Raw genomic sequence first — 26,005 nt, forward strand, 5'->3', positions numbered from 1 at the left:
GTTAAACCTGTCCAAAATCTGACTCTTCTCTAGTTCTGTTCCACAAAATTGTACCCTCTCAGTTTGCATAGGCATTAATATCTGGGCCAGCATTGACTTATTTCCCTCACACTTTATATTTGAATAGTTACTATTTTCTATTAATCTTTCACATGTCAGTTCTTCTCTATTGTTGTCAATTTTCCATTTGCTGGAACTACATCATAGCCTTTCCTGTTTCTAATTTCCCACCTCAGTCTATCCACTCTGTGTATCACAGTTAAAATTCTCTTTTAAAGAAATATTTGTGGTCACTGCTCAAAAATCTTCAAGGCTTTACACCCTCAAGAGAACAGCTACATTAACAAAGCATCTGAAGCTCCCAGGATGTTGAAATCTAGCACATCCTGTGCCTGAGCTATATTGGACACTGCCTGACCTGACAGTGATTTGTTCTATCTCTAATATCCTTCCTCCTGCTCTTGTACCTCCTTCTCCTTCCTTTTACATATGTATAAATAGTATTCTTCCTTTAGAGCCTTGTTTAAATGCCACTACCATTTATGAAGTATTTCCAGTTGTCTTAGTCAAAAGTAATCTTTCTTTCTCTCTTTTTTCTTCCTTTAGTACTGGGGACTGACAGAAGCACGTTACCACTGAGCTACATCCCTAGCCCTTAATATACCATAATTTTGTAGCTTAAAACATTGATTATGGGAATTTGAGTGCACAAGACTTCGAATACCCCAGAAAATTGTTCTGTGAAAATAAAACAAATAACCAGATGCACTGTTAGTGCAGAAAACATAAAAATAGCATAAAGGGATCTGTAATACTCAGATTATTGATGAAAAACATGATTACAGTCCACTCACAGCACTGAACAAAATTCCACTCATTTAACTGAACAAAATTTTGACCAGCCTTTACTATACCTGGTTTCTCTTTCTTCATGCTGTAAAATTAGATTGCTGTAAAAATTTTCCAATGTGAGCTTGGCTACAGTCACTCTTTCCCGGGTATGGTTGCTCATAGGAAAGGTTGTTGTAGTCCCTGCCGTCATTGCCATAGTAACAGAAACTGGAACGACATGTTAAAAACAAATTGTTTGGTAGGAAAAAAACTCTATTCCTTATAACAAACTCTGAAAATATTTAATTCTAAAAAAAATTCTACCCTAACAGTTAACATACCCAAATTTTTCATATTACAAATAATACAAAGTTAAAAAGAAAAAGAAGCACTATTCTCAAAGCAAGAGAAATTAATTTCGCATTGGCAAAGCCAGGGATGAATTATAGTGAAGCAGTCCCAGCAGCAGTCCACACATAATAAAGGCACATACAAAAACTCATATTCAGCAACATCCAAAACAACAAAACTTCAGTCCATTTTGTTGATTTATTGATGACCAAATAAAATTTATAAGATTTTGCTAATAGTTACAGTTGCACCCCTGATAATTGTAAGTCTCCTATGGGTTAATGTAATTTAAATAGTAAGAAGTAACTTACTTTTTAATATATACCACATAAATTCTATGAAACATGAATGTTACATTAAATATGCATGCAAGCATCAGTTTAAAGCCATTCATATAGGCATATGCTAATTTAGGAGAAAATTGCTAAAAATCGGTCTCTTTGGATGGGATCATAACTCTCCCCTTTCACTCTTAATTCTATGTCCTTCCAGATGGTGCTACAAGAAGGTGCAGCATACTTCTCCAGACTAGATGAGGTCCATTTCCTTTTCAAATGAAATGAATGCTTGTAGGAACAGGCAGGAAACACAAACATATGAATCAAGCCAGGTAACAATAGGAAGTTAACTGGCCAGTTTATGTTGTCTTAAAGACATTCAAGTGCCAACTTTTAGAAACTGCTAGACCAACCAAAGTACTGGTTTGAAGAAGATAATGTGAATAAGTGAAGAATATAGCAAAATGGCTGTTTTGCAGGGGACAGACTGAACTCTCATGTTTGCTGTAGGTGGGCACTGACCCCAAGACACTTACCTACCTCAGGCCATGTCTGGACCACAAAGATTAGAACAGTTCATTATTAAAGAGGCTTTTACATTCCTGACCTACCACAGGCCATGTCTAGACCAAAACTAGAATAGTTCACATATTAAAGAGGCTTTTGTATACTTGGATGTGGCTCATAACAAACCAAACCCAAGAAGATTCAGCTTGCCAAGAGAGATCATCTAAAACTGCACTCTTATTCTGCACTCTTAGCAGAAAAGTTTTCCCCTAAATCTGCCACCTACCCTTCAATACCCACCATGCCTCAATTACATGAAGATATAGGCTCCTGGATGTGAACCTGAATTGAATAAGATTCCAGGGATGACAGAATAAACCTAAAGATCTTTCATGTTCCTTAATGTCTAGCAAGTCAAGTGTAAATTCAAAGTAAATAATTTAAACATGGAAAACTCCAGGTTCCATTTTTGTCTTATGGGTTTATACTTAATGCACTGCTTGAGCTTTTCACTGTCTGAAATTAAATCCATTGATGTTATAAATTTGTTCCTCTGAAGACTATTTTAATTCTTTTTATAGCAAAAAGATGATTGTGTCTTTCATGGCACCTCACTGACTATAGCAAGTCAAATCAGCTTAATTAGCTTAACATGAAAAAAAGCCAGTATATCAGGATCTTTATGGTATTTTATTCATTGACTTCCCCATTTTCTCTTCTGAGGACTTACAGTGGCACTTCTCATTCTGTCCTTATAACAGTTCTCTAAGTAGGAAACTGAAGCTTGGAAAAAGTCTCAAAGGTAGTAGGCTACCTAGAAGCACCTCTGGGCAAGAACTTTCCCTGAAGCATTTTTGAATAGTCCCTACGATACCATTGTATCTGACATACCATGGACATTAATGAATGAATAAGACAAATGAGGAATGAGGGAAAAATTATAGAGTTAGCAAAAAGTAATGCACTCTATGAAGTATGGCTAATAAGCAACTGTGGAAAAAGAAATTACTGAACCTTGGAGTCAGAAATTCAGAGATCTAATTGCAGCCTTCCTGTTAATTTATCATAAGGCCTTATTCATAGCACCAGAACACTTCGAATTCAAGTCCCTTTCCCCTCAGTCAGGGATTATAGCATTTGCTCTACCTAGTTCACAGACTAGTCTAAGGCCCTCCAAGATAATATACAGGAAATACATAGGAAAGCCATAATGGCTAATATAAATTCAAAATAGGTTACATTTTTAAAAATTTGTTAAATTCTTTAACAATGATGAGTATTATTTTTAAAGCAATAAAAAAATTAAACTCAAGAATTATCATGGCCAAGTGATTTTTAAGGACTAAGCTGTTCTCACTGAATGCTCTGTAAGACAATGCTGCAAGACTGTTCTCAGATATCTCAGAATCATTAGGCTTATGTTCTCTGTTTCAAGATCAGATGTAGAAAAGTCAAAAGAAGGAAAAGAGGAACAGGAATGTTACATAGCAAGCATCTCCCAAATTATGTTTGTTGTTGGGATTTGGGGATGAGAGGAGGAAAATAGACTGGAAATATAGGAATTAAAGTAAATTTAAGAAACAGATTATACAAAATTAAACAAGTTGCTTATTATAAGACTCCCCAGCATCTTTAATATGCTAACATGAACCCTAAATCCTCAAAAGAGGGATAGGTATATAATTTGCAGTAGTATTCCAGAGAACTTTGGACATATAAAATGTAGGTTCATAGACACTGCTCTTCACACACTTTAATAAACAAGTTCTACTACTTTTCTCAACAAACTAAGAGCAATACCTAAAAAAGATCTGCTTTCTGATTTGCTCTGCCTCTTCTAGCAGGCAGGTACTTATGAACAGGGAAATCTCCAGAAGATGGACCTCTGGTAAGAGACTTTTCAAAGTGGTTTGCCTATTCCTAGAAGGAAAAAACAGTCAAGATCCAACTATAATTGTTCAAAGCTTATGTATTCCTTTCAAAAAGTTAACAGTAAAAAATAAACAAAATCTTTTATAATGCTTCTTGAAGAAATATAAAGAAATAACACATCAGTTACGAATTATATGATTCAGAAGTAATGCTTATGGAACTCAAAAAAAAAAGATGTATGGTGAACTCAAGATATAGCCTTGGAGGGAGTTGGCTGGCTGGCTGGCTGGCTGCCAAAGGGCCTTGTAGAACAGGCTGCCCTGCTCAGTCTGCCAAGGTGCAAGGTCTAATCTTCAGCTGACAGTGTCTCACATCAAACTAACTCTGGCAGCTACTTTATCCTAACCAAGTTCACAAAAGGTGGATATACAAGACAGACCAGCAATTTACTGTTTTATACAATAAGAAATCAAGTAACAAGGAACATCTTGTTGCAAATGCACTCTATTCTCTAGGCAAGCTAGATGTAAAGCCTGCATTATGATATGAAGATTGCTTTCATAGGATAGCTTGGTGAGCATGGCATCCAAACAATGGGAACTGTTGTTCAATTTAAATATTTAATGGCATCAGGATATGGTGGAATATTTAAAAAAAAAAAAAAATAGACTGGTTACTGTCTTGCCCAGGGCCGCTGACCACTGGAGGAAATGGGCATTATTAACCTGGGTTTCCCAAAATACAGCAGAAATGTGTAGATCAGAGGCTGGCCGGAATATGACTGAGCAAAACTGACGTAGGATAGAAAAGAAATAAAAGACAGTTAGAAAGGAGACAAAAGGAGGACAAGGAAATATAACTTTAATCTTCAAGTCTTATGATAAAGTTCCACATACCTTCACTCCCAAGCCAGTGCTCCCTCCCAGGCCTGGAACTCCCAAATTTCTGAGAAATCTATAAATCTTCACTCACAATCTTACAGTTACTGGAAGTTCACCCACTTATGAAAATTGCTCTGCACACTGTAAATGAGCTCACTAATGTGTGCATTTTTAAAACAGATTAAACAAAATCTACAATAAAGAGTACTTTCTCCAAAACCTATGATATAGCATACTTTCCCAATGTTATCTATTGATCACAACCTAGGGATCTTGAGAATAGCCAGATCACTATGAACTCTCTGATGATCAACCGATGGAGGTCATCCCCATACTCTCCTATGCCCACCCTTTACCAAGTTTCCTTAAAAGAAGAGCCTAAAAACCCCAAAGGCATCTCATTCTTGAAATGAAACACATTCTCCCTTAAATATGTCTCTGCTTTCCTAAATAAATCTATTTGCCTCTGAGCTGTCCTTAAATTCATTTCTATGATGTACCCCACCAATCCTGACTTGAGGTTCCCTGTCTCAGGAATTCCTCAGACTTGTCCACTTGTCCCTTACAAAGCCTTCATAGACATTTTTATGGAATTCCCTAATACTTTTTAGTGTTTCAAACAACAGGACTTGTCTGCATTAACAGTACAGAAATAAATGAGACCATTTTAAATAAATATTTATAAACCTGATGTCTTTATAAAAGAAAACAGAAGATGGAGTTTCTTGCATCCTAAGACTCCAAAATCCAGAAGCAGATGTCAAGCCATGAAACAGTACTTTAAGACACTAATTGAATCATGATTAATATGTTCCTTCCATTTTTGTTACATATACATGAAAGCAATTATCAGAGCAAAATCTATATCTATTCATCTTTGTAATGAAAGCATATGGGGAACATACTGAGCGCCCAGTAAGCATTCTGTAAATGATGTAATTCAACAAATTTTAAATTATATATGTATTTTATACATAGTAATCTCACTTGGGTCAAACCCTATATATTGTGTTATAACGTTATAACATCAGAAACAAGCAGATTTGCAGAAAAAGACAGTGTTTCATCCTTAGTTTTGATTACTCAGTATCTTTTTGGAGATTAGCTTTAAAAAATAAGAAAAAAAATTTTCCTTTTAACCAAAACCAAATAGACTTTTATTTTTTAAATCCGACAAAACTGTGTAGTACTCACATTATTTCTTAGTATAATCTACTATGACTGGCACTTGTTATATTGCAAATTCATTCCTCTAATGGATTTAACACTGTTCTTTGTCTTTTATTAAAGCCCTTTCTTTAGCTAGAAAAAGAACAGGATGCAATTTGCAAGTCTAGAATTCCTGGATGATAAAAACAACACTAGGTGCCCTTAAATTTCCTGTCCACATGTTTTCTCCAGACTCCCCTATTCATTAAGGGAGACACTACCAATAGTTTAGCCCAACATTCCTTAGTTTATCAAGCCTGGGGAAAGGAGATAACAAATCTGGCACTCAGGCCACCTATAAATAGATGTGGTCTCTCCAACCATTTACCATCAAACTTCTAAAAGGGGAAAACAACTGCCTTACCTGACTGGTAAAAGGTAGTTTTCACATACTGCCTTTTTTTTCTTTAATATTTATTTTTAGTTTTCGGCGGACACAACATCTTTGTTGGTATGTGGTGCTGAGGATCGAACCCGGGCCCCACGCATGCCAGGCAAGCGTGCTACCGCTTGAGCCACATCCCCAGCCCTCACATACTGCCTTTCAAAAGATAGTATGCTTAATGCTACTACCTTATTGCCTTGCAGTATAAAAATCTTCCTAAAATTCATAACTTGCAATCATCATGCCTGAAGGATATGGACAGTAGGCCCCAGGGAACCCAGGGAAAGTCCTTCTCTGTAACTGTTCCCCCACCGGCCCTCTGGCTGTGTGTGTGGGGAGATGTCCGTGGTAAATTGGAGCTATTGTCATTGTAGTGGGATAAAATAGAAGCCCAGGCCTCCGACAGAGAGAAGACAGGAAGGGAAAATGGGGAGAGCAGAGACGGACAGGACAGAAAGACTTGGCCCTTACCGACAGCTGAACTGGCTTTCCCCAGTACCACAGGCCCCAGGAAGCTTCCCTTATATACAATTCCCCTACCAGCCCTCCTGCCCCGCCCTAAATGAGACCACCACCAGCAGCAGACAAAATTCCCCCTATGACCTGGCCCAGCTAAACCCTACAAAACCCAGACCTTTGCAGCCCAGAGCCATTTTTCCCTCTCAAAAATGTGCCCTTCTGTTGCTTAATTAAACACTGCTGATCCATTGAGGTCTGAAAGCAAAAAATAACCGAGATGGGGACAGACCTAGAGAAAATGGCAACTGATTACAACGGGGGTCTGATTTTTATAGGGTTTAGGTGAGACTTGAATCATAGCAGAATGCGTCAGTTGGGCAGTCAGGGAGGGCAGTTGTGAAAGTCCAAAGCCCATTGTTTTCCTTCTCTCCCCAGACCTATTGTCCCCCTTTCTCCCTGGGGGTGGTTGTTCCCCAATTTCTGGGTGGGTTGTTGTTTTCCAAATCCTTCAAGGTCAGACTCCACTCCTTTTTCTTTTTGTATTCTCTTTCATTTGCTTTCAATGCCCAAGGCTACCAGTCCTTAGACTGGACACTGTATATGCTGGGTTCCCTAATGACCGAGCAGCCAGAGCCTCTTTTTTCTTTGAGGAAGAGCTTGAAGAACAAGAAATTCACAGTCTTGTATTATTATAATAATAACTTACTTGTATTATTCCAACCAATGTTCCTTGCAGATCTATCCTAAGTGCTAGCACTGTGCAAAGTAGTGAGAGTATGAGATAGAGAAAACATAGTTCCTAGGGAATTCACAATCTTTTCGGGACACAAAGCAGAAAGAAATCAGCTCTTTAAGGGAAAGTATAGGCAAAGTTTTAATAATAGAAGAAGATGCTTAAACTCAATCTTGTGGGGGAGGGGACTGTAGAAAGAGTTGACTAGTCAGATGGACTCTGCAGAGGAGGTGCTGGACACACATTTGCATGTACAGAACAGACTGAGTATATTTGTTTGAAATGGCAGAAGATCAAGGTAGAATTGCAGATAAGGGTATGATAAAGTATTTTTTGGCCATGTTAAAAAATTACCCTAAGCATAAGTGGGAGTTACTCAAGACTTTTAATTAAATGAAAAAAGCCAATTAAGCAGTTACAGTGTTTACCCAAGTATCAAGAACTTTTCTGAGAAGGTTACCAGTTTTAATGTAATAGTTCCAACCAGTCTTAAGATCTTATCTGATTTGCCCTCTGGATGGATTATGCTAGGAGAGTAAGAATGGCAAAAAGGCTAGGAATAGACTAGAGGAGTGTAAACAGGGTTAAGAGGCCTCAATAATGAGAGTTGTCAGGGCTTACAAACAGGTTGTTCACAGTCTTTTTTTGTTTGGCTTATGCTGTGATTTAGAAATTGAAAGATTTCATATAAAAATTTTTCCTCTTGAAAAATCAGAACTGTCAACAATAAGCTAACTCATTGTTGACAGTTCTGATTTTTACATCTATACAACTATAAAGATAGCCGAACTCATAAACAGTGGGCATTTTTAAAAACCACATCCCACCAGGGTGGAACTTGCTCCTTCATGTTTCCTTCACTCATTTTAGTACCTGCCTGCTGCTAATCAGCATTTCAGAATGCAACCCTTGGTTTAGTACAGGCCAATGAGGGCCTATATTAAGCAGTAGAGAAAAGCTATGTTGAGGGGTGAGGGAAACCAGAGTGAGTATCTCAATGTTGCTTGTAAAGGAGGACTTACGCAAAGGTAAAAGCATCAATTTATAAGGCACAAATGTAATTTAAGATATCTTTATTTTATTCATATGTACAATTTTTATATCTAAAAATGTATAGAATTTATAGACATGAATTTACTAGCCTAAGGAAAGTTTTGGAGAGCATGAGTGTAACAGAGAAAGAGATAGTGATGTTCTAGAGAATTCTACAATACCAGAGTTAACCTATGGCTCTGAACTGAAGAGTTTGGATGAATGAGACGAACAAAGACGATATCTAATGCAACCCAAAGAACTATCCTTTCCTTTGCCTTGTCAGCAAAGCCATGCTTCCCTGGGCTTCCAATATCCCAACACTGTGAAATTTCCTCTAAAGAGATCTAAAGATCAGCCTCAGCAACTTAGAGAGGTCCTAAGCAACTCAGCAAGACCCTGTCTCTAAATAAAATACAAAAAAAGGCCGAGAGATGTGACTCAGTGGTTAAGTGCCCCTGGGTTAAATCCCTGATACCAAAAAAACACAAAAAACAAAAAAAGAATAATATTGATGCCATGTATAACTAAGAAGAACAAAAACAAAAATCCCAGAAAACAAGAATAACCTTGATTTTTGAGAGTGTTGATCCTTTATGAGGAAAACTAACCATAGATTGTGGAAGAAAGAAGAATTATTCAATGAATGGTATTAAAACAACTGGGCATCTATTTGGAAAGGAAAAAAAAAAATCAAGACAGATATTCAGATGTTCATTTCACTCTAAAGGGCAAAATAAATTTCAAGTGGTTCAAAAGGTGAACATAAAGATAAACGGGTAGATAGAAGGAAGGAAAGGAAGGAGAAAAGGCGGGAGGAAATAAAAGAAATTAAATGTCAAAAAATTATAAGAAAATATAGATGAAAAAATATTGGATATCTGAAAGTGAAAGAACTTTTTAAAAAGGAAGTCATCACAATGAAAAATAGAGTTAGTATCCTTACACAAAAATTTGGAATATACTATACTTATCAAACAAGATGCAAAGACAGTAATTTTGGGGAAAACACTAAAATAACAGTGTATTTTACATAAACATACTAGTTAGTATACATTCAAAAAACAAATTTCTTATTATGTATAAAGTTCATACAGAGATTTTTAAAAAATCAAAGCTGTAAAGAGACAACAAAGACCAAATAATAAGTAGGAAAATATCTGATCAACAATAAATAAATAAAAGTAGCTTAAGAATATATGAAAAGTGGTCAATATTACTAATAAATTAAAGACAAGGAAACTTTAAAAGAATGCAGTATGTTCCCTATATCAAAGTAGCCATAACTCGCTCTCTAGGTGGGGTCCCATGTCATTAGACACTTTTCTGGTGCATCATCTGTGCTTGTGTTAAATGGTAGAATGTAACCTTTTCTGTCAACAAGCAAAATGACATGTTTTATCTTTTGACATAATAATTCTATCTTTAGGACTTTATCTTAAGGAAATAATCAAAATTGCAACAAAGATTTGTATAAGGTTATCTTTTCTAAATTAAAGCAGCATTTAAAATAATAAACCACCAAACCACTTAAAACAAAGTTGTTTGAAATTAGTTAAAATGATTGATGGAATTAAGACAGCATAGCAAAGACTACTGAAGAAAATCCTCCCCCCCAAAAAAATTAACAACATGACAATTAATGTTAGGTTAATAAGCAGGATTCCCGATGTTCTATCCTTAGAGACAAAATAATCTCAACTGCCTAAAAGGGGGTGGCGTTTATAGAGTGAAATTATGAACAGTTTAAATTTTGTCCTCATGATTTTTTCAATTTTCTCACATTCTCATATCATAATAAGCAAACAACCATTTTTACAATCAGAAAAAAAAAAAAACCTAAGAATGTTGGAATGAGGGTGCTGGAGATGGGATGGTAAAAAGGAATCAATTTGTACTCTTCAGCACACAGAAGTAGGTTTACAGTATACTTGAATTTTTTCCTGTGAACTAAATTCTTAGAGGTGGTTTAGTGAAGGATTATGAAGAGTTAGATGTCATGGAAAAACTATAGACAAACAAGACTAATAAGGGGAATTTTGAAAAAAGTTTTTCAATCATAGCTTAGACTCATTTTAGGAAATAGTTTCATAATGGCTTGCATCTGTGCATATATATATAATGGCTGTCTATTCTCCTGATGATTTGAAAGGCCCATATCAAAAACAAAAAGTAAGGTAACACAAATCTTATTTAGGCAAGAGAAATCCTCCTCCAAAATATGTGAAGAGGAAAAAATTGAACACTAAACTTTAAAAAGTCACCCAACCCTCTGACTCCCTCTGCCAACACTAGTTCAGCCCAAAATGCAGACTTTGTGCTAAAAGATGAAGGCTGGTGTGACCAGAAAACAACCAATGAATGGACAAGGCAGGAAAATGAAGAGTGGTGAGAGGTGGTGTGACATCCTGGTAAAGGGAAGGGAGGAGCAAGCTTGGGAAGCAGCTGGGAGGGATGAATCACCCAGTGGTCAGACTATAAAAAGCTTGGTCATCTTTAACATTTGCTTTTCATTCTCTTAAAAGTAAACTTCTAATACAATGACATGTTTGCATAAAAGTAAGGATGTAAAACATATACTTCTCAAGTAAACACATGATATTAATTTCAAATATAAAGTCATATTTTAATTTCCCATTCATTCAAAGCTTCTACATCATTGAATAACTTTGGAAGACACTTGTGTGCACTTCTCAGTTGTACCAACTTCTTAACTTTATTAAAATTATTCTATCGTTGTTTTGCTCTTCCTTTTAAATGAAAACTACTCCCTGAAAGAGATCAAACTAAGTTAAAAACTTAAGAGCCAGAAGCAGCAGTTCTTTGGGGAGGGGGAGCAAAAATTAGACAAGACTAAAATTAGAACATGATATCATCAAGTTTATAGTTTTAAGATCTAAGTAGCTATGGGTTACTTTTAGTTATTTTGAATCATTTAAACTCTCCCAAGAGACTTTTTTGACCATCACAAGTGACCAAAGAAATTGCTTCCAACTAAAAGCAGACAAACCATGTTACTCATCAGTCTCAGATATTGTGTTAAGCATTCAGATCACTTGACTTCTGCAACCCTGAGAAAATCCAGAAGGTATCCACTTCATTAAGACAGCAGAACACAAAAAACTTCCAGACAGAAAAAACAACAACAAAAAACCCTTTTAACTACTCATGACCTTTGTCATTAATAACGGAAAAACTTAAAACTTAAAAAACCTAAGCACTGAACAAGACCATGTCACTTTGGTGGCTTGTGATCCTTAGAACACAATTCTGGATTATTTAGAAAACAAATATAGGAAGAAAAAAATACCTAAAATGGAATAAAAAATAAATTGTATAGCTGGTTGTCACAAGGATATCCTGTCATTCAACAAAGTACTTTGGCAAACCCTCCCATAAATCACTTTATGCGTTCAATTCTGTTTTGCATTTTTCTAGACTCTACTACAGGTCTAAGACGGCAAACTCAGTTTACCATGGGGCAAAACTGTGAGCATCATGGAACTTGAAAATCAACTGTGATTGCAGAAATCGGTCATCTTTAAGTGATGTAGAAACTAATTTAACTGTCATTAAGTGACAAAGACTATGCTATGTAGTCCATCTCCCTCAATTTATAGAGATGAAACCCACAAACACTTGGATATTTAATGGAAAAGACTGGACTAGAATAGGTCACTTGACCTTCCAGTGAAGCTTCCATTTTGGCTGGAGAGAGTACAATGTGGTGATGACCCTTAAGATACTGTACTAACCCTGCCCGCAGAGAGGCTATATCTCAGACCACTACCATCCAGGGTTGTGTCCCAGGTTCCAGTATTTATTAGCTCTAACAGATGTTCAGTCTAACACCAAGTCACTACTTCCTATCTTACATTTACAGATCTGTGGATCAAATAACTGCTTTCTGTATCCTTGTTCAGAAAACTGAAGAATGACATTTTTACCTCAAACTTTCTGGAAATTAAAATATGACTATAGGTTTCTGGAAAGCTATTTTGAATACGGAAGCTGGTCATATTAAATGATGTGGATTTAGCTTGAGATCCTACCTCTGTCTATAATTACCTCCTTAAAAAAGGGTGCTCCAAGGTGGGGTTCTCAAAATCTTATGCACTACATGGGGAACATGGGCACTCTTTGACCAGAACATCCAAGCATAAGGGTAAAACTAAGTGTATGTATACTCAGACCTCTGGAACTGCCATACTTATTTGGGAAAAAAGATATTTCTAAAATGTAAAAGTAAAATGTTTCATGTGAAAACATCCAGACATTTATACATTGCAAAGTGAAAGTGACCTCATGATCCTATCTCCCATAATATCCGGTTTTAACTAAGTGAGAGACTGGAGTTAGACTGCCTTGATTTAAATTCTGGTTCTGTCACTTCCCAACTGTGAGAACTGTCAGGGTCTCATGTCCTTATCTACAAAACAGAGATAATGATAGCATGTGAAATTAATAACTATTGTTTACTGAGCACTTTATAAAACATAGGTATTGTTCCAAGCACTTGAAATACATTAGTTAATTTTAATAAAATGACTGATGTTTTTTAAGTACTCAGAATCATGCCTGAGACTCAGTCAAATGCTCATTAAACATTAACTATTGCTATGCCTTATAAAACTAATGCATAGATCAACACACACAACAGTTCTATTAATGAGCTCAAATAAATTATTCTGTAATTTGCTTTTTCCCTTGTGATCTTGTAGATAACCTTTGATATTAATCTATATTAATACATATAGATTCATTCTTGTTAGGTGGCACATAGTAATAATATTTTCTAACATATAATGACTCATTTTGTGCTAGACTCTGGGCTTTACATATTATCATTTCACTTAACCCTCATACTAGCCCTAAAAAAAAGTATGCCATTTATTATTCCCATTCACAGAGGAAAGTGAGACTTGGCTGTATTAAGTTACCTGTGTAAGATCATACAGTTAGATGAAGTGGCGGGATTTGAACTTAGGGTCCTCTGAAATTAAGCCACATTGGCATACTGCACCTTCCATAGGTTTTATACCAATGTCCACTAACAGATGTTCAGATGGTTTCCATTTCGGGGGGTATTTATAACAATGCTTCAGTAAATATATTGGATCACACCCCCCCTTTGAAATTTCCTTATACTCTTCCAGATGTACAATTACTGAATCAAAAGACATTCACATTTAAAAATTTGATATACACTGCCAAAATCCTTTCCAGAGAAAGTACCAATTGACCATATATAGTTATATGACAGAAACAATCCTGGACACTGCCTGTCCTTTTAAACTTTGCCAGTCTGATAGGTTAAAAAGAATATCTTTGCCTCCATGCTTAAGGTCCTGGATTTAGTTCCCAGCACCACCAAAAAAAAAAAAAAAAACACCAAAAATAAAACAGAACACCTTACTTTTGCTTATACATTTCTTTGATTAAATGAGTTAAACATACTTTGATGATTTTAAATAGTTATTTATTCTCTTAGAAGCCTGCCTGATTTAACTCTTTATTTTTAAGAGTCAGACCATATTTCAACAATAGAGCTCACAGTTCTTTTTAAATAACTGAAATCATACCATAATGCCAATATTTAAGTCACTTCAATTTATATAGCATAAATAAAAAGAGTATGTTTCAGCTCATGCAGGAACTATAGTTATTACTATTATTAGAAGAGGTGCTTTCCTATAAATTAATACTACTGTCATACAACTCAAAGATTGAGAATGTAAGTAGAAATAGTTTCCAAACTGAGATTTTCTGTTATTCAGATATAATGTGAAAACTTCACTGTTTATTTATTGGACCAGGATATATAAATCCTTTGTTAAAACAATGACAATTTTCTTTTCAACAGAAAATGTCCCAGCTTTGATCATGCTTCTCTGGAAATCAAATAAGCACTGTTCTTAATCATTCTTGGGACTGGGGATGTAAAAGAAAGAAGGAAAAAAAGGAAGAAAGGAAGAATGATGAACATTAATTAATGACTACCATTTATTAAGCACCTTGTCCATGCTCAACAGTGCATTATCTCAATCTTCATGACCACATGAGGTAGGTACTACTTCTCCAGAGGCCTCTCAACTAGAAAGTGGCAGACAGCTGGGATTTGAACCTTTCTTGATTCTAAAGCTATGATAACCACTAGGCATACTAATATATAACCATACTCACTCAGTTAAACAAAGCTAAGGCCAAAAATAAACCTGTAATTTCCTAAAGGCAACTCCAGAGAATCGCCTTATTTATTCTTGGTACATCTTACACGACTGTATAATTCATGATTAAAAAAAAAAAAAAAAAAAGAATTAACTCATCTCTCCTAACACAGTAACGCAGAGTTGTGTTACTACTCCTTCCACTCAATCTGTCCTCCTGCACAAACAGCTCTAAAAACTTCATTAAAAACTTTGATAAACAGGAAACTCTGCAATTATTTCAGATTTTTAAAATATATATTTGTGCATGATGTCCTCATTGACTTACCTAGGAAACAGGCAAAAAGTATCAGAATGCTTCCTACATGAGCAGGAAGATTAACCAAGCAGAATCCTGGCAAAGATGCCATCAGCTGGGAGTTAGGGGTGAAGACCAGGACTGAGGCTGCATCTATATAGGTTCCCAGGAGCCCGGAAATAGCCTCAGAAGGCCAAAAAGGGAAAGTTCCTCTGGTACTGTCTACTAGTGGCAACAAAAGAGTCTCTCTTATCTATGTGGCAACTTGTAGTTAGAAAGTTCCTAAATCTAATTCTCTCCCACTGAAATTCAAACTCATTGATTTTTCTCATATTCTCCATAAAAATGAAAATCTTTACTGCAGCAAGTAACTTGCTCAAGTTCTCCCAGCAAGTAAGACAAAGGTAGCTGAAACCTGTACCTTCTTCAAGATAGCTTTCTTTGATTTCTCTCTCATCACACTGCCAAAAGTTCTTAAACTTGCATTTTGCTAAGTTCTTTATAATAAACCTTATTTTTCTTTTTTTCCATTATAAAATTTGAGGAAAAACTACAACCCCAAGGTTTCATAAAACTCAAGGGCAATACGGTACATGCGTGCCTGTAATCCCAGAATCTGGAGGTGGGGAGTGGGGGCAGGAGGATTGTGAGTTCAAAGCCAGCCTCAGCAAAAGCAAGGCACTAAGCAACTCAGTGAGATCCTGTCTCAAAATACAAAAAAGGGCTGGGGCTGGGGATCAGTAGTTGAGTGCCCCGAGTTCAATCCCTGGTACCACCCCCACCCCCCAAAAAAGAATATTGCAAACATTAAAAAAAATTTTTTTTTAACACAATACCTTTATTTTTATGTGGTGCTGAGGATCGAACCCGGGCCCCATGTGTGCTAGGCAAGCGCTCTACGGCTGAGCCACAATCCCAGCCCAACATTTTTAAACTAAGAGGAAAAAAAAAAAAAAAAGCTATCCTAAGACTTAGAAGTGTAAGTATGAGCAATTAGACCTTTTCATTTCAAATAATCCATTTTGAGACTATTGTGTGTTCCATTAATATTATCCATTTATCATCACAGTTAAACCAAACTATTTTCATAGTTATATTTTGACATCTGGTTGTGAAGACTCTCCTTCTAGCCCCTCTTAAAATTCATATGAATTTTAGAACCTGCTTATAAATTAAGTTTTTAAATATTCTTGGGATTTTTATTTGGTGTCATTTTTTTTTTCTTTCTTTCTTTTTCTGGGTAAACTGGGAATTGGACCCAGGAGCATTCTACCACTGAGCCACATTCCCAGACCTTTTTATTTTTTGAGACAGGGTCTAAGTTGCCCTGGTTGGCCTTGAACGTGTGATCTTACTGTCTCAGTCTCCTGAGTAGCTGGGATTACAAGCATGTGCCACAAAGCTCAGCTGGTATCATCTTTTGAAAAGAGAAAAAGCATAGTTTAAACCATCCCATTCTAGTTTTAGTCTTAGGCTGATGTGCAAAAATATTCTGCCACCAGGAGGACAAATATCCAATTTGAAGGTTACAGTTAAATTCCATTTAAAAAGTTGCATCCAAACTGATAATATCTTATTATTGATTACAGAAAATAAGATATTAAAAATCCCATGAGACTGTATTTACAGGACATTTAGGCTTTCAGGATGACTAGAGATAGGTAAAGTTAGAGAAACTAGTTAAGCTAATAGTTCCCCTGGCTTTAGGCAAGGCTGACCAAATAATTACACCATGGTATCTGTTATGTACTGCACACTATGTTAGTAGAATGGGACCTGGATAATAAAATAAGATATGAGCACTCTAAGAGGTCATCATATTGTTGAAATAAAGTAAGACTTGTCCATACAATTAGTACAAAAATAATCAGCAGGGTAGGCCTTTCTGATATAAGCAGGGCTTTAGAACTGAAATATCAGGGAGGACTACAGTGCTCCAAAAGAAACTAATAAAATCAGGTAAATCAGCCCTAGCTTAACTAAATGCTAGAGGTTACTAGAAATTTAGTGTTAGCTCTTTATAAAACCTGTTTTATAAAGCAAAGCTGGGGTATACTAATGGCATTCTAATCAAAGCACAGAGATCTTATAAGCAGATCTTGCAGCAGCTGGGTATGCTTGATCATACCCATAAACTGTGCCCATCACTATTAATTACATTAATATTTTGTGGCTCATAGACTATTCCATACTGGAACCTGATCCTGCTCTCCAAACATGACCCGAAAAGTCCCTACTCCTTAGAACTTACATCCACAGAAACTGCACCCAGTTTCCTGACATCATGGAAATTTACTGATCTACTCAGAAGACCTAGTATGTGGGCCCATTTATTTGTGGAAAGAGGTAGTTCTTTCCAAAATTACTGACTCAGAAATTTTTACAGGCATTGGGTCTGTTTTTTTAAAAAAGGGAAAAAAAATTTTTTTTAAGTTGAATAAACAGGATGAGCACTATATCTCTTTCCAAGGAGCAAAAACTAATGCTAAACATAGCTGGGGAAATTGCTCAGAAGGAATCAGGGTGGAAACCTGCTTTTAAAATTTTAAATTATATGCAAACTCTACAGTTATTTACTTTTTTAAAATGTAGTCTTTTAATTGACATATAAAATTGTACATATTCATGAGATACCATGTGAATGTTTTGACACATGTATATATTGTGTAATGTTCAAATCAGGATAGTCATTTACTTTTTAAAGCATTACTAGATAAATGCAAAGCAGGCATCTCCATTACTTCTCTGCCAGTGTGACACTGCAGAAAACATGACTCAGGAGGACAGAAAGCTCTTACTTCTTCAGATACTTTCTTTGCAAATGGACAGAATTCTTACCTATGAGTCGATTTTAAAGTCAGTTTCATTAAAACCAGGAAATAAAGACTATTTAACCCTCTGAGGTTCCTTCCTGTCTTCTTTCTTTGTTTAAACTTTTTAAAGGTTGTTATTGATGCTTTAAACAGAGAACATAGCAAATGTTCAGGTTTCATACACATTTCAGGACTCTTCTAATGAAATACACTGTAAATAATTTAAAAACACTATACTTCAAAGCCTATAGCTTTGTATTAAGTGAAACAGAATATGGTGGATTGAGGTATTTTTAGAAGTTAGATAAATACTCTGTTATATAGTTCCCTAAATAATTTCAAAAGTTATGAAGATAAAATGAAGGGTAAAACTGCTTTATAAAAGAAAAGGCACTATTCAACATAAGGTTATACCTGCATTTAAACAATAAAAATTCTACATTCAGGATACTAACTATTTCTGTGGAGGAAGGGGGGAAAAGAAAGGATTACCAAAGCATCACAAGTCTACCTGTAATCTTCTGTTACTTAAATAAAATCCAAGGCAAAGAAGGTAAAATATCAATACTTGACAAAGTTGCACAGTGGACATACATAAATGTTCCTTATATTTTAGTCTATGTACGTGTGCAATTCATAATTAAAATGTTAACCATAAACTTATAATGTCATTTAAAGAAATTAAAAATAACAAAGACTCCAAGGAATTTTTAAGTTTTTTCCCTAGATTTTTATTTACAGTCATGCTAGATTGAACCCAGGGTCTCATACAAGTGCTCATCCACTGAGCTACATTCCTAGCCTTTTTAAAATTTTGAGACAAGGTCTCACTAAATTGTCCTGGCCTTAAATTTGCTGTCCTCCTACCTCAGCCTCCTGAGTACCTGAGATTACAGGTCTGGATCATGGAGTGTAGCTGGGTAAACATTTTTTAAAGCTACTCAACTTTATATATAGAAGTATTATGACTACCCAGAATGCCAGAGAGATTCATATTTGGATGACTAATAACACATCCTATACATACTAAAATATTTCCAGATGAAATACTATAACATCAAGATTTGCCACAAAACAACACAAGATATACAAGTCCCCTTTTAGCTATGATTGTTGGGTTTATAAAACTGATCTATAGATATTGTACAGTACACTTGAGAAATGGGTTACTAATCATACGCTGTGAACACAAGGGAATATCTTTAATCCCTATTTATCTATCTATCTATTAATTTATTTGACAAACATTTAGAGAATGCACACTATATGCCAGGGAGTGTAACATGTGGGTAGAATATAAAGTTAAATGACAAATGACGCTGAATCTCGTCTTCAAGATCCAGTCTAATCATGGAAGACAAATGAATAAACAAATGAGAATATAAGTATGATGATAGAAACGATGGAGTTGAAAATACCAAAAGGACTTCATAATGCATGAAAGCAGGGAACTATAAATAATTTTATATGCAGAAGGGAGAGAAAAGGTGGCAGTAGATGGGACTAGATAGGAAAGTTGGGATCAGTTTAAGAACATGAATGTGATGCAAGGAATTTGAATAGATCTAAAAAAGTGATAAAGGCGGCATTTTATAGAATTTAAGTCTGGAAATGATGTGATCCATTTACATTTTAGATGAATTGCTGATGGAGAAAAATAGATTTGTTGGTGCTGTCAGTGTCTGAAGAACAGAGAAAGTGGAGGAAGAGGGGAAAGGAGTTTACCTAGTAGTTAAGAGATAAACTAAATTGGCCCAGCAGGCTATGATGAGGGAGAAACAGTGGAGATTTCTGAGCTCCTTTTACAGCATTTTCTTGGGTTTGGGAAAAGATTGTTAATGAGTATTTAACTATTAATACACAATAAAGGTAATAAACTCCTTCAAAGTAATAAAGAAAATATTTTAGAAATGCAGATTTTAGGTACTCTACTATAATTACTGCCCCCACCCATTCAGAGTAACACTGAAATCCTAGCATTATCCAGGGATTATAAGTTTCAAGGACAACACCTAACATACAGTCAGTGCTTAATGAATGAGGGTCATATGCTGAATGTGACAAATTCATAAATACACGAAACAGGACATGTTCTCTCTGGTCACTGTCACATGGTATAGGTGGTAAATTCCCTTTTTCTGGCCTATCAGTAGTGACCAAAAGCACAAGCAAGGAAAAAAGCAGAATTTTTTTTGTATATTTCTATAATCTTTGCAGTCTCAGCAATGACTTTGACCATTATTTCTTAAAACAATGTGGAAAATTAATTTCTTGTTTAGATTTATAATACTCCCCACATATATACCATAAAAGATGATACATTTTTTTCCTTACCAATTACATAGTATCTTTTATTTGAGTCTTAAAAAAGACTTCTTAAGGAAATATCAGAAAGAACCACTCACTCAGTTCTAGGTGCCATGAACTTCATGAACTTTTGTTTCAATTTTTATAAAATGACAGCAATAATTTTTCCTGAAAAAAAAATTATCTTTATTTGAATTAGATACAAAGTTAAACACAGAAAGGCAGATCATTTAGACAATGCCCCTGGTATTAATGACAATTTATGAAACTAGAAAACTGCCTGGGATGGTCAGTGGTAGAGTCCTTGCCTATCATGTGTGAGGCACTGGGATTGATTCTCAGCATCACAGAGAGATAGATAGATAAATAAATAGATAGATAGATAGATAAAGGTATTGTGTCCATTTACAGCTAAAAATTTTTTCAAAAAAGAAAACTGTCTAGGGACTGGGATCGTGACTCAGTGGTAGAACGCTCGCCTAGTATGTGTGAAGCCCTGGGTTTGATCCTCAGCTAATAAATATGTGTGTGTATATGTATGTGTGTGTGTGTGTATATATATATATATATATAAATATATTTATATATATATATATATATATAAAGAAAACTGTCTTTCTTTAACTTCTTATATTTCTAGGTTTTCTCAGCAGTAAAATTGTGGTATACCAAACATCAAAACCTGGAAATCTGATCATTCTATTCCATAACTTCATTAAAACTTAATAGCATTCCAAATGTTATTGACAATAATAATATATAATTAATAACAATTAACCAAACATTAATTATGTGCCAGCTAATATACTTAATACTTTATATACATAATCTCATTTGATTTTTTTTTTTTTTTTGGTACGGGGATTGATCTCAGGGGCGCTTAACCACTGACCCACATCTCCAGCCTCCCCCCCAACTTTTTTTTATTGATTTTTAAAAAATATATGACTGTGGAATGAATTACACTTCATATTACATATAGAGAGCACAATTTTTCATATCTCTGGTTGTATACAAAGTATATTCACACCAATTTGTGTCTTCATACATGTACTTTGGATAATAATGTCCATCACTGCTAACCCCCTGCCCTGTCCCTTCCCCCCCACCCCTCTGCCCTGTCTAGAGTTCACCTATTCCTCCCATGTTTCCCCTTCCTACCCCACTATGAATCAGTCTCCTTATATCAGAGAAAACATTCAGCATTTGGTTTTTTGTTATTGGCTAACTTCACTTAGCATTATCTTCTCCAACTCCATCCATTTACCTGCAAGTGCCATAATTTTATTCTCTTTTATTGCTGAGAAATATTCCATTGTGTATATATGCCACATTTTTTAATCCATTCATCTACTAAAGGGCATCTAGGTTGGTTCCACAGTTTAGCTGTTGTGAATTGTGCTGCTATAAACATTGATGTGACTGTGTCCCTGTAGTATGCTGTTTTTAAGTCCTTTGGGTGTAGACCGAGGAGAGGGACAGCTGGGTCAAACGGTGGTTCATTCCCAGTTTTCGAAGGAATCTCCATACTGTTTTCCGTATTGGCTGCACCAATTTGCAGTCCCACCAGTAATGTATGAGTGTACCTTTTTCTCCCACATCCTCGTCAACACTTAAAGTTGTTTGTCTTTGTAATAGCTGCCATTCTGACAGGAGTGAGATGAAATCTTAAAGTAGTTTTGATTTGCATTCCTCTAATTGCTAGAGATGATGAACCTTTTCTCATATATTTGTTGATTGATTGTACATCCTCTTCTGAGAAGTGTCTGTTAGGTTCCTTGGCCCATTTATTGATTGGGTTTTTTTTTTTTTTTGGTGCTTAGCTTTTTGAGTTCTTTATATACCCTAGAGAGTAGTGCTCTATCTGATGTGTGAGGGGTAAAGATTTGCTCCCAAGATGTAGGTTCTCTATTCACCTCACAGATTGTGGTTTTTTTTTTTTTTTGCTGAGAAGAAACTTTTTAGTTTGAATCCATCCCATTTACCCCATTTATTGATTCTTGATTTTAATTCTTGTGCTAGAGGAGTCATTATTTTTTCAATATTTTTTAGTTGTAGTTGGACACAATACCTTTATTTTATTCATTTATTTTTATGTGGTGCTAGGATCGAACTCAGGACCTCGCATGCCCTAGGCGAGGGCTCTACCGCTGAGCTACAACCTCAGCCCTCTCCAGCCCTTTTCTGCATTTTATTTAGAGACTGGGTTTTACTGAGTTGTTTAGGGTGTCACTAAGTATCTGGGGCTAGTTTTGAACTGGTGACCCTCCTGTCTCAGCCTCCCAAGCTGCTGGGATTACAGGCACGCCATCTCATTTGATTTTGATCCTCAGATTAGCCCTAAGAGGTGGTACATAATGTTACTACCATGCTGCAATAGAAAACACTGGTACTCAAGGGAGATTTGTATCATATCCAACTTATACAACCAAAGACTCAATAGCTCAGGACTCTTCCCCACCATTCAGTACCTACTCCTCCCAAACTATGTAAGATAGGTAGACAGGCATTATCATCACTATTTTAAAGTTTAAAATCTGAGGCTCAGAAAGCTAACAAAATTTGCCTAAGGTAACACATTTAGAAATGGAGCTACCAGAAGACTCCTAATCCAGGACCCCTCCCTCTCAACTTCTAAGCTTGGACTTGCTCCATGAAACAAATCAAAATTGATCCACAGGGATCATCAGAATAGAAAATCTTCACCCTTGTTTAAAAGAAAAAAAGATAAATACACACAATAAAGAAAACAGTGAAACACAAATAGCTTTGTCAACACAGCATAAAAGTCATGAAGGGATTTTTTTGTTGTTTTTTGTTTGTTTTAACTAAGTTTCTTTTTGACACATCAAGATCACCTTTAACTCAAATCCTAAAGGTAGCTAGTAAAATCATGCTAATGTAATCACACATTTTAGCTAATCTGTTGAGTTTATTTTTGCTTTCCTAATATTTCTAGATATATATCTTTTACAGTCAACAATGAGCTTCCAAAATTTTCAGCATATATCAGAGACTTGGGAAAAGTTAAAGAGCAGTTTTCTGCCACCAACCCACAAGAGAAACAATATCTACAATGAACTGTCACAGAATCTCTTGCTGAGGAGCACACAGATGCAACATTTCTCTACTGCCCTGGGATGTACTGGGAGTGAACAGGCTGTGAACAAGGCATCAAAACAAACTATACTTAGGGGGCTAATTTCTCCCTAGTGACTTCCATCTCTTAAGGCATTTGGCTGTTGACAAGATGATCCCACCCTTGAATACACGGAAGTTGCACCCAGTCCCACAAAGCACAGATTCAGTCAACACAACAGAAGCCTGAATTTCCTTCCAAGACAAATATGGAATTTAATCTGTAATGAAGCTTTGAATACAATTAATTAATTTTTAATCCTTTATTATGACCATACAAAGGAGGGAAAAGAACTACTTTCTCAGTCCTTCCTTGAGGGGGAAGTGATAGAGGAAAAAGTGTAATATTTAAAGCCCACAGCAAAATTTAGAAATTTTTCCATTAATATACACACCCTAGCTGAGTCATCGAGCCTAACAGCCCACAGTGGATCACCTCAGTACCATCTTTCCTATACATGGCCATCCACCCTGCTAATTCTCCTTGAAATGGAATGGATAAGAAGCAAAAACATGTTTCATTCTTTTTTGCTTATTCATTAAATCCTACGGTTTTTAGAGTAAATACACTGATCTTTATCCACCCACGTCTTAATCTATAACTAAATAAACAAACCCCAGCAGAGTGATACTACCTAAAAATAGCCAATAACAAAAGTAGTAACAGCAACCTAAAGAAAATTGCTTTGTGAACCGATTAGAATGTATATATCCAAAATGGGAACTGGGAGGAAGAAATTGGAGGGGGGCTGTGTGTCTCATGATGTACTCCATGCTGATACTTGTGGGCTTAAGTGACCCTCCTGCCTCAGTTTCCCAAGTAGCTAGAATCACAGGCATGTGCCATGGTGCTTGACTGGTATACTTTAACGTAAAGCTGAGTAGATACTTTTCAAATGTTTAGCTACTTCCCAAACAGTTGTATATACAAGAGTTTCTAAGTTGCAGTCTTTTAGGATGGCTTTATCTCAACTGGAGAGTAACTATCCAAGGCTCAGCAGTAGAGTGCTCACCTAGCACATTCAAGGACTTGGGTTCAAATCTCAGCACCTCATACGAATAAATAAAGGTACTGTGTCCAACTGCAACTAAAAATTAAATATTTTTTAAAAAAAACTGGTTGGACTCCTCTGCCATAATTTTTAAACTACTGTCCACTGACTGTACTCCAGATATTTATATATGGTATATAGAAGACTGAACTACAGGCTATGAATTCCCTGAAATCTTTCATAGGTCGTGGTCCACTAACAAAGATCCAAAGCTGTCCACATGGAAGCCTGACCTACCATACATTTCCATCAGACAACCCCCACTCCAAGCTTTGCTCCTATCTTAAAAGTTCATGATCCCATGTACCATGCTGCAAATGTGCTTTCCCATTCTCTCACCATCACATTTTAAAAATAGAGCAAAACTAAAAATGAATAAATGTTCCTTCAAGCTGATAAATAAAAATCTACTTCCATGACTTTGCAACTAGACTGCCTAGTTTGAATTTCTGATTCCATTTTTTGCTAGCTGTGTGATCTCAAGCAAGTTACTTCATCTGTATGAACCTTGGTTTTCTCATCAATCAAAAGGACTGCTTTGAGTCTATATATGTCAAGCACTTAGGACAGTCCTGGACATGTGGCAAATGTAAGAAACTATTATTATTATGACTGCTGTCATCACTGTTATCTTTACAAATTACCTTGTTAACGTGTCCCTTTTATCAACCTTTCAGTAAGTGAAAAAGCCCATTAAAAGATAAAGTGAGGGGCTTGGTTTTAAGTCAGTGATGTAGCTCTTGCCTTGCTCATATAAGGTACTGGGTTTGATCCTCAGCAACTCATAAAAGTAATAAATAAAATAAAGGTATTGTGTCCATCTATAACTAAAACTGTTTTTTTTTAAAAAAAAGATAATGTGAATCTCTTAAGTATTTACACTAAAAGAAATAATACACTGACTGGTCAGCAAGTTACATATTCCAAAGAACTTAGGTCTTTGATCTAACATCAGAAGGCCCCAAGTAAAATAACAGTTTAAGATTCATTTGTATCTCTTATGAGCAACTATTACAGAGTTCAAGCAGTTCCTGTATCAAATATTAAATTTTTGAACAAATCATAGGATCAAAAAGGTCTTATCTTTAAAATAATCAAAGTATTTGGAGAGACAGATAATACCTATAATTAGCCTACAACAAGGAAGATAAAAATATAGCAGTTTGAACAGAGAATTAAATGGGGTTAATTTTTTTTCCTGGAGAAGGAAGGAGAGAAGGGGTGAGGGGTGGAGGGAAAAGAGCAGAAGTAAATGGTACTGAAGATTGAAAGTTATGTGTTATGAAACACAACATATATACCACAAATATGTCATAGTTATAAATATGTAGATATTCAAGATTGTGTATAAAATTTAATTCTATATAATAAAATCCTAAGTTTAAAAAAAGCATCACATAATAAAAAAATAAACCACAAACTAGCAGAAGATATTTGCAACACATTAAAAAAAAAGTATTAAATACAACAGTAATATAAGCTATTCTTTCATAATTCTGTGTTTTAGGCACTAAACAATATACTGTCTAAAATACATGAAGAATTTCTATGAATCAATAGGAAAATACAAACAACAAATTTTAAATGGAAAAAAAACATATAGGAATTTCACAGAAGAGAAAAAAAATAAACATAATGAAAAATGTTCAACTAAGATTCTAATCAGAAAAATGAACATTAAAACCTCAACAA

The 26,005-nt window shown here is 35.5% G+C and overlaps 1 protein-coding gene across 1 annotated transcript in view; it reads right to left on the reverse strand.

Annotated features, from left to right (window-relative positions):
- Positions 1–26,005, reverse strand: part of Stk38l (serine/threonine kinase 38 like) — a 76,151-nt gene that overhangs the window by 27,267 nt on the left and 22,879 nt on the right. Inside the window, exon 2 of the mRNA XM_026392340.2 lies at positions 915–1,059. Coding sequence (XP_026248125.1) covers positions 915–1,048 — 134 coding nt within the window. The 5' untranslated portion in view covers positions 1,049–1,059. The remainder of the gene's footprint in view (positions 1–914; positions 1,060–26,005) is intronic.

This window comes from Urocitellus parryii, chromosome 5 (assembly GCF_045843805.1).
Source record: "Urocitellus parryii isolate mUroPar1 chromosome 5, mUroPar1.hap1, whole genome shotgun sequence".
Classification (NCBI taxonomy): Eukaryota; Metazoa; Chordata; class Mammalia; order Rodentia; family Sciuridae; genus Urocitellus; species Urocitellus parryii.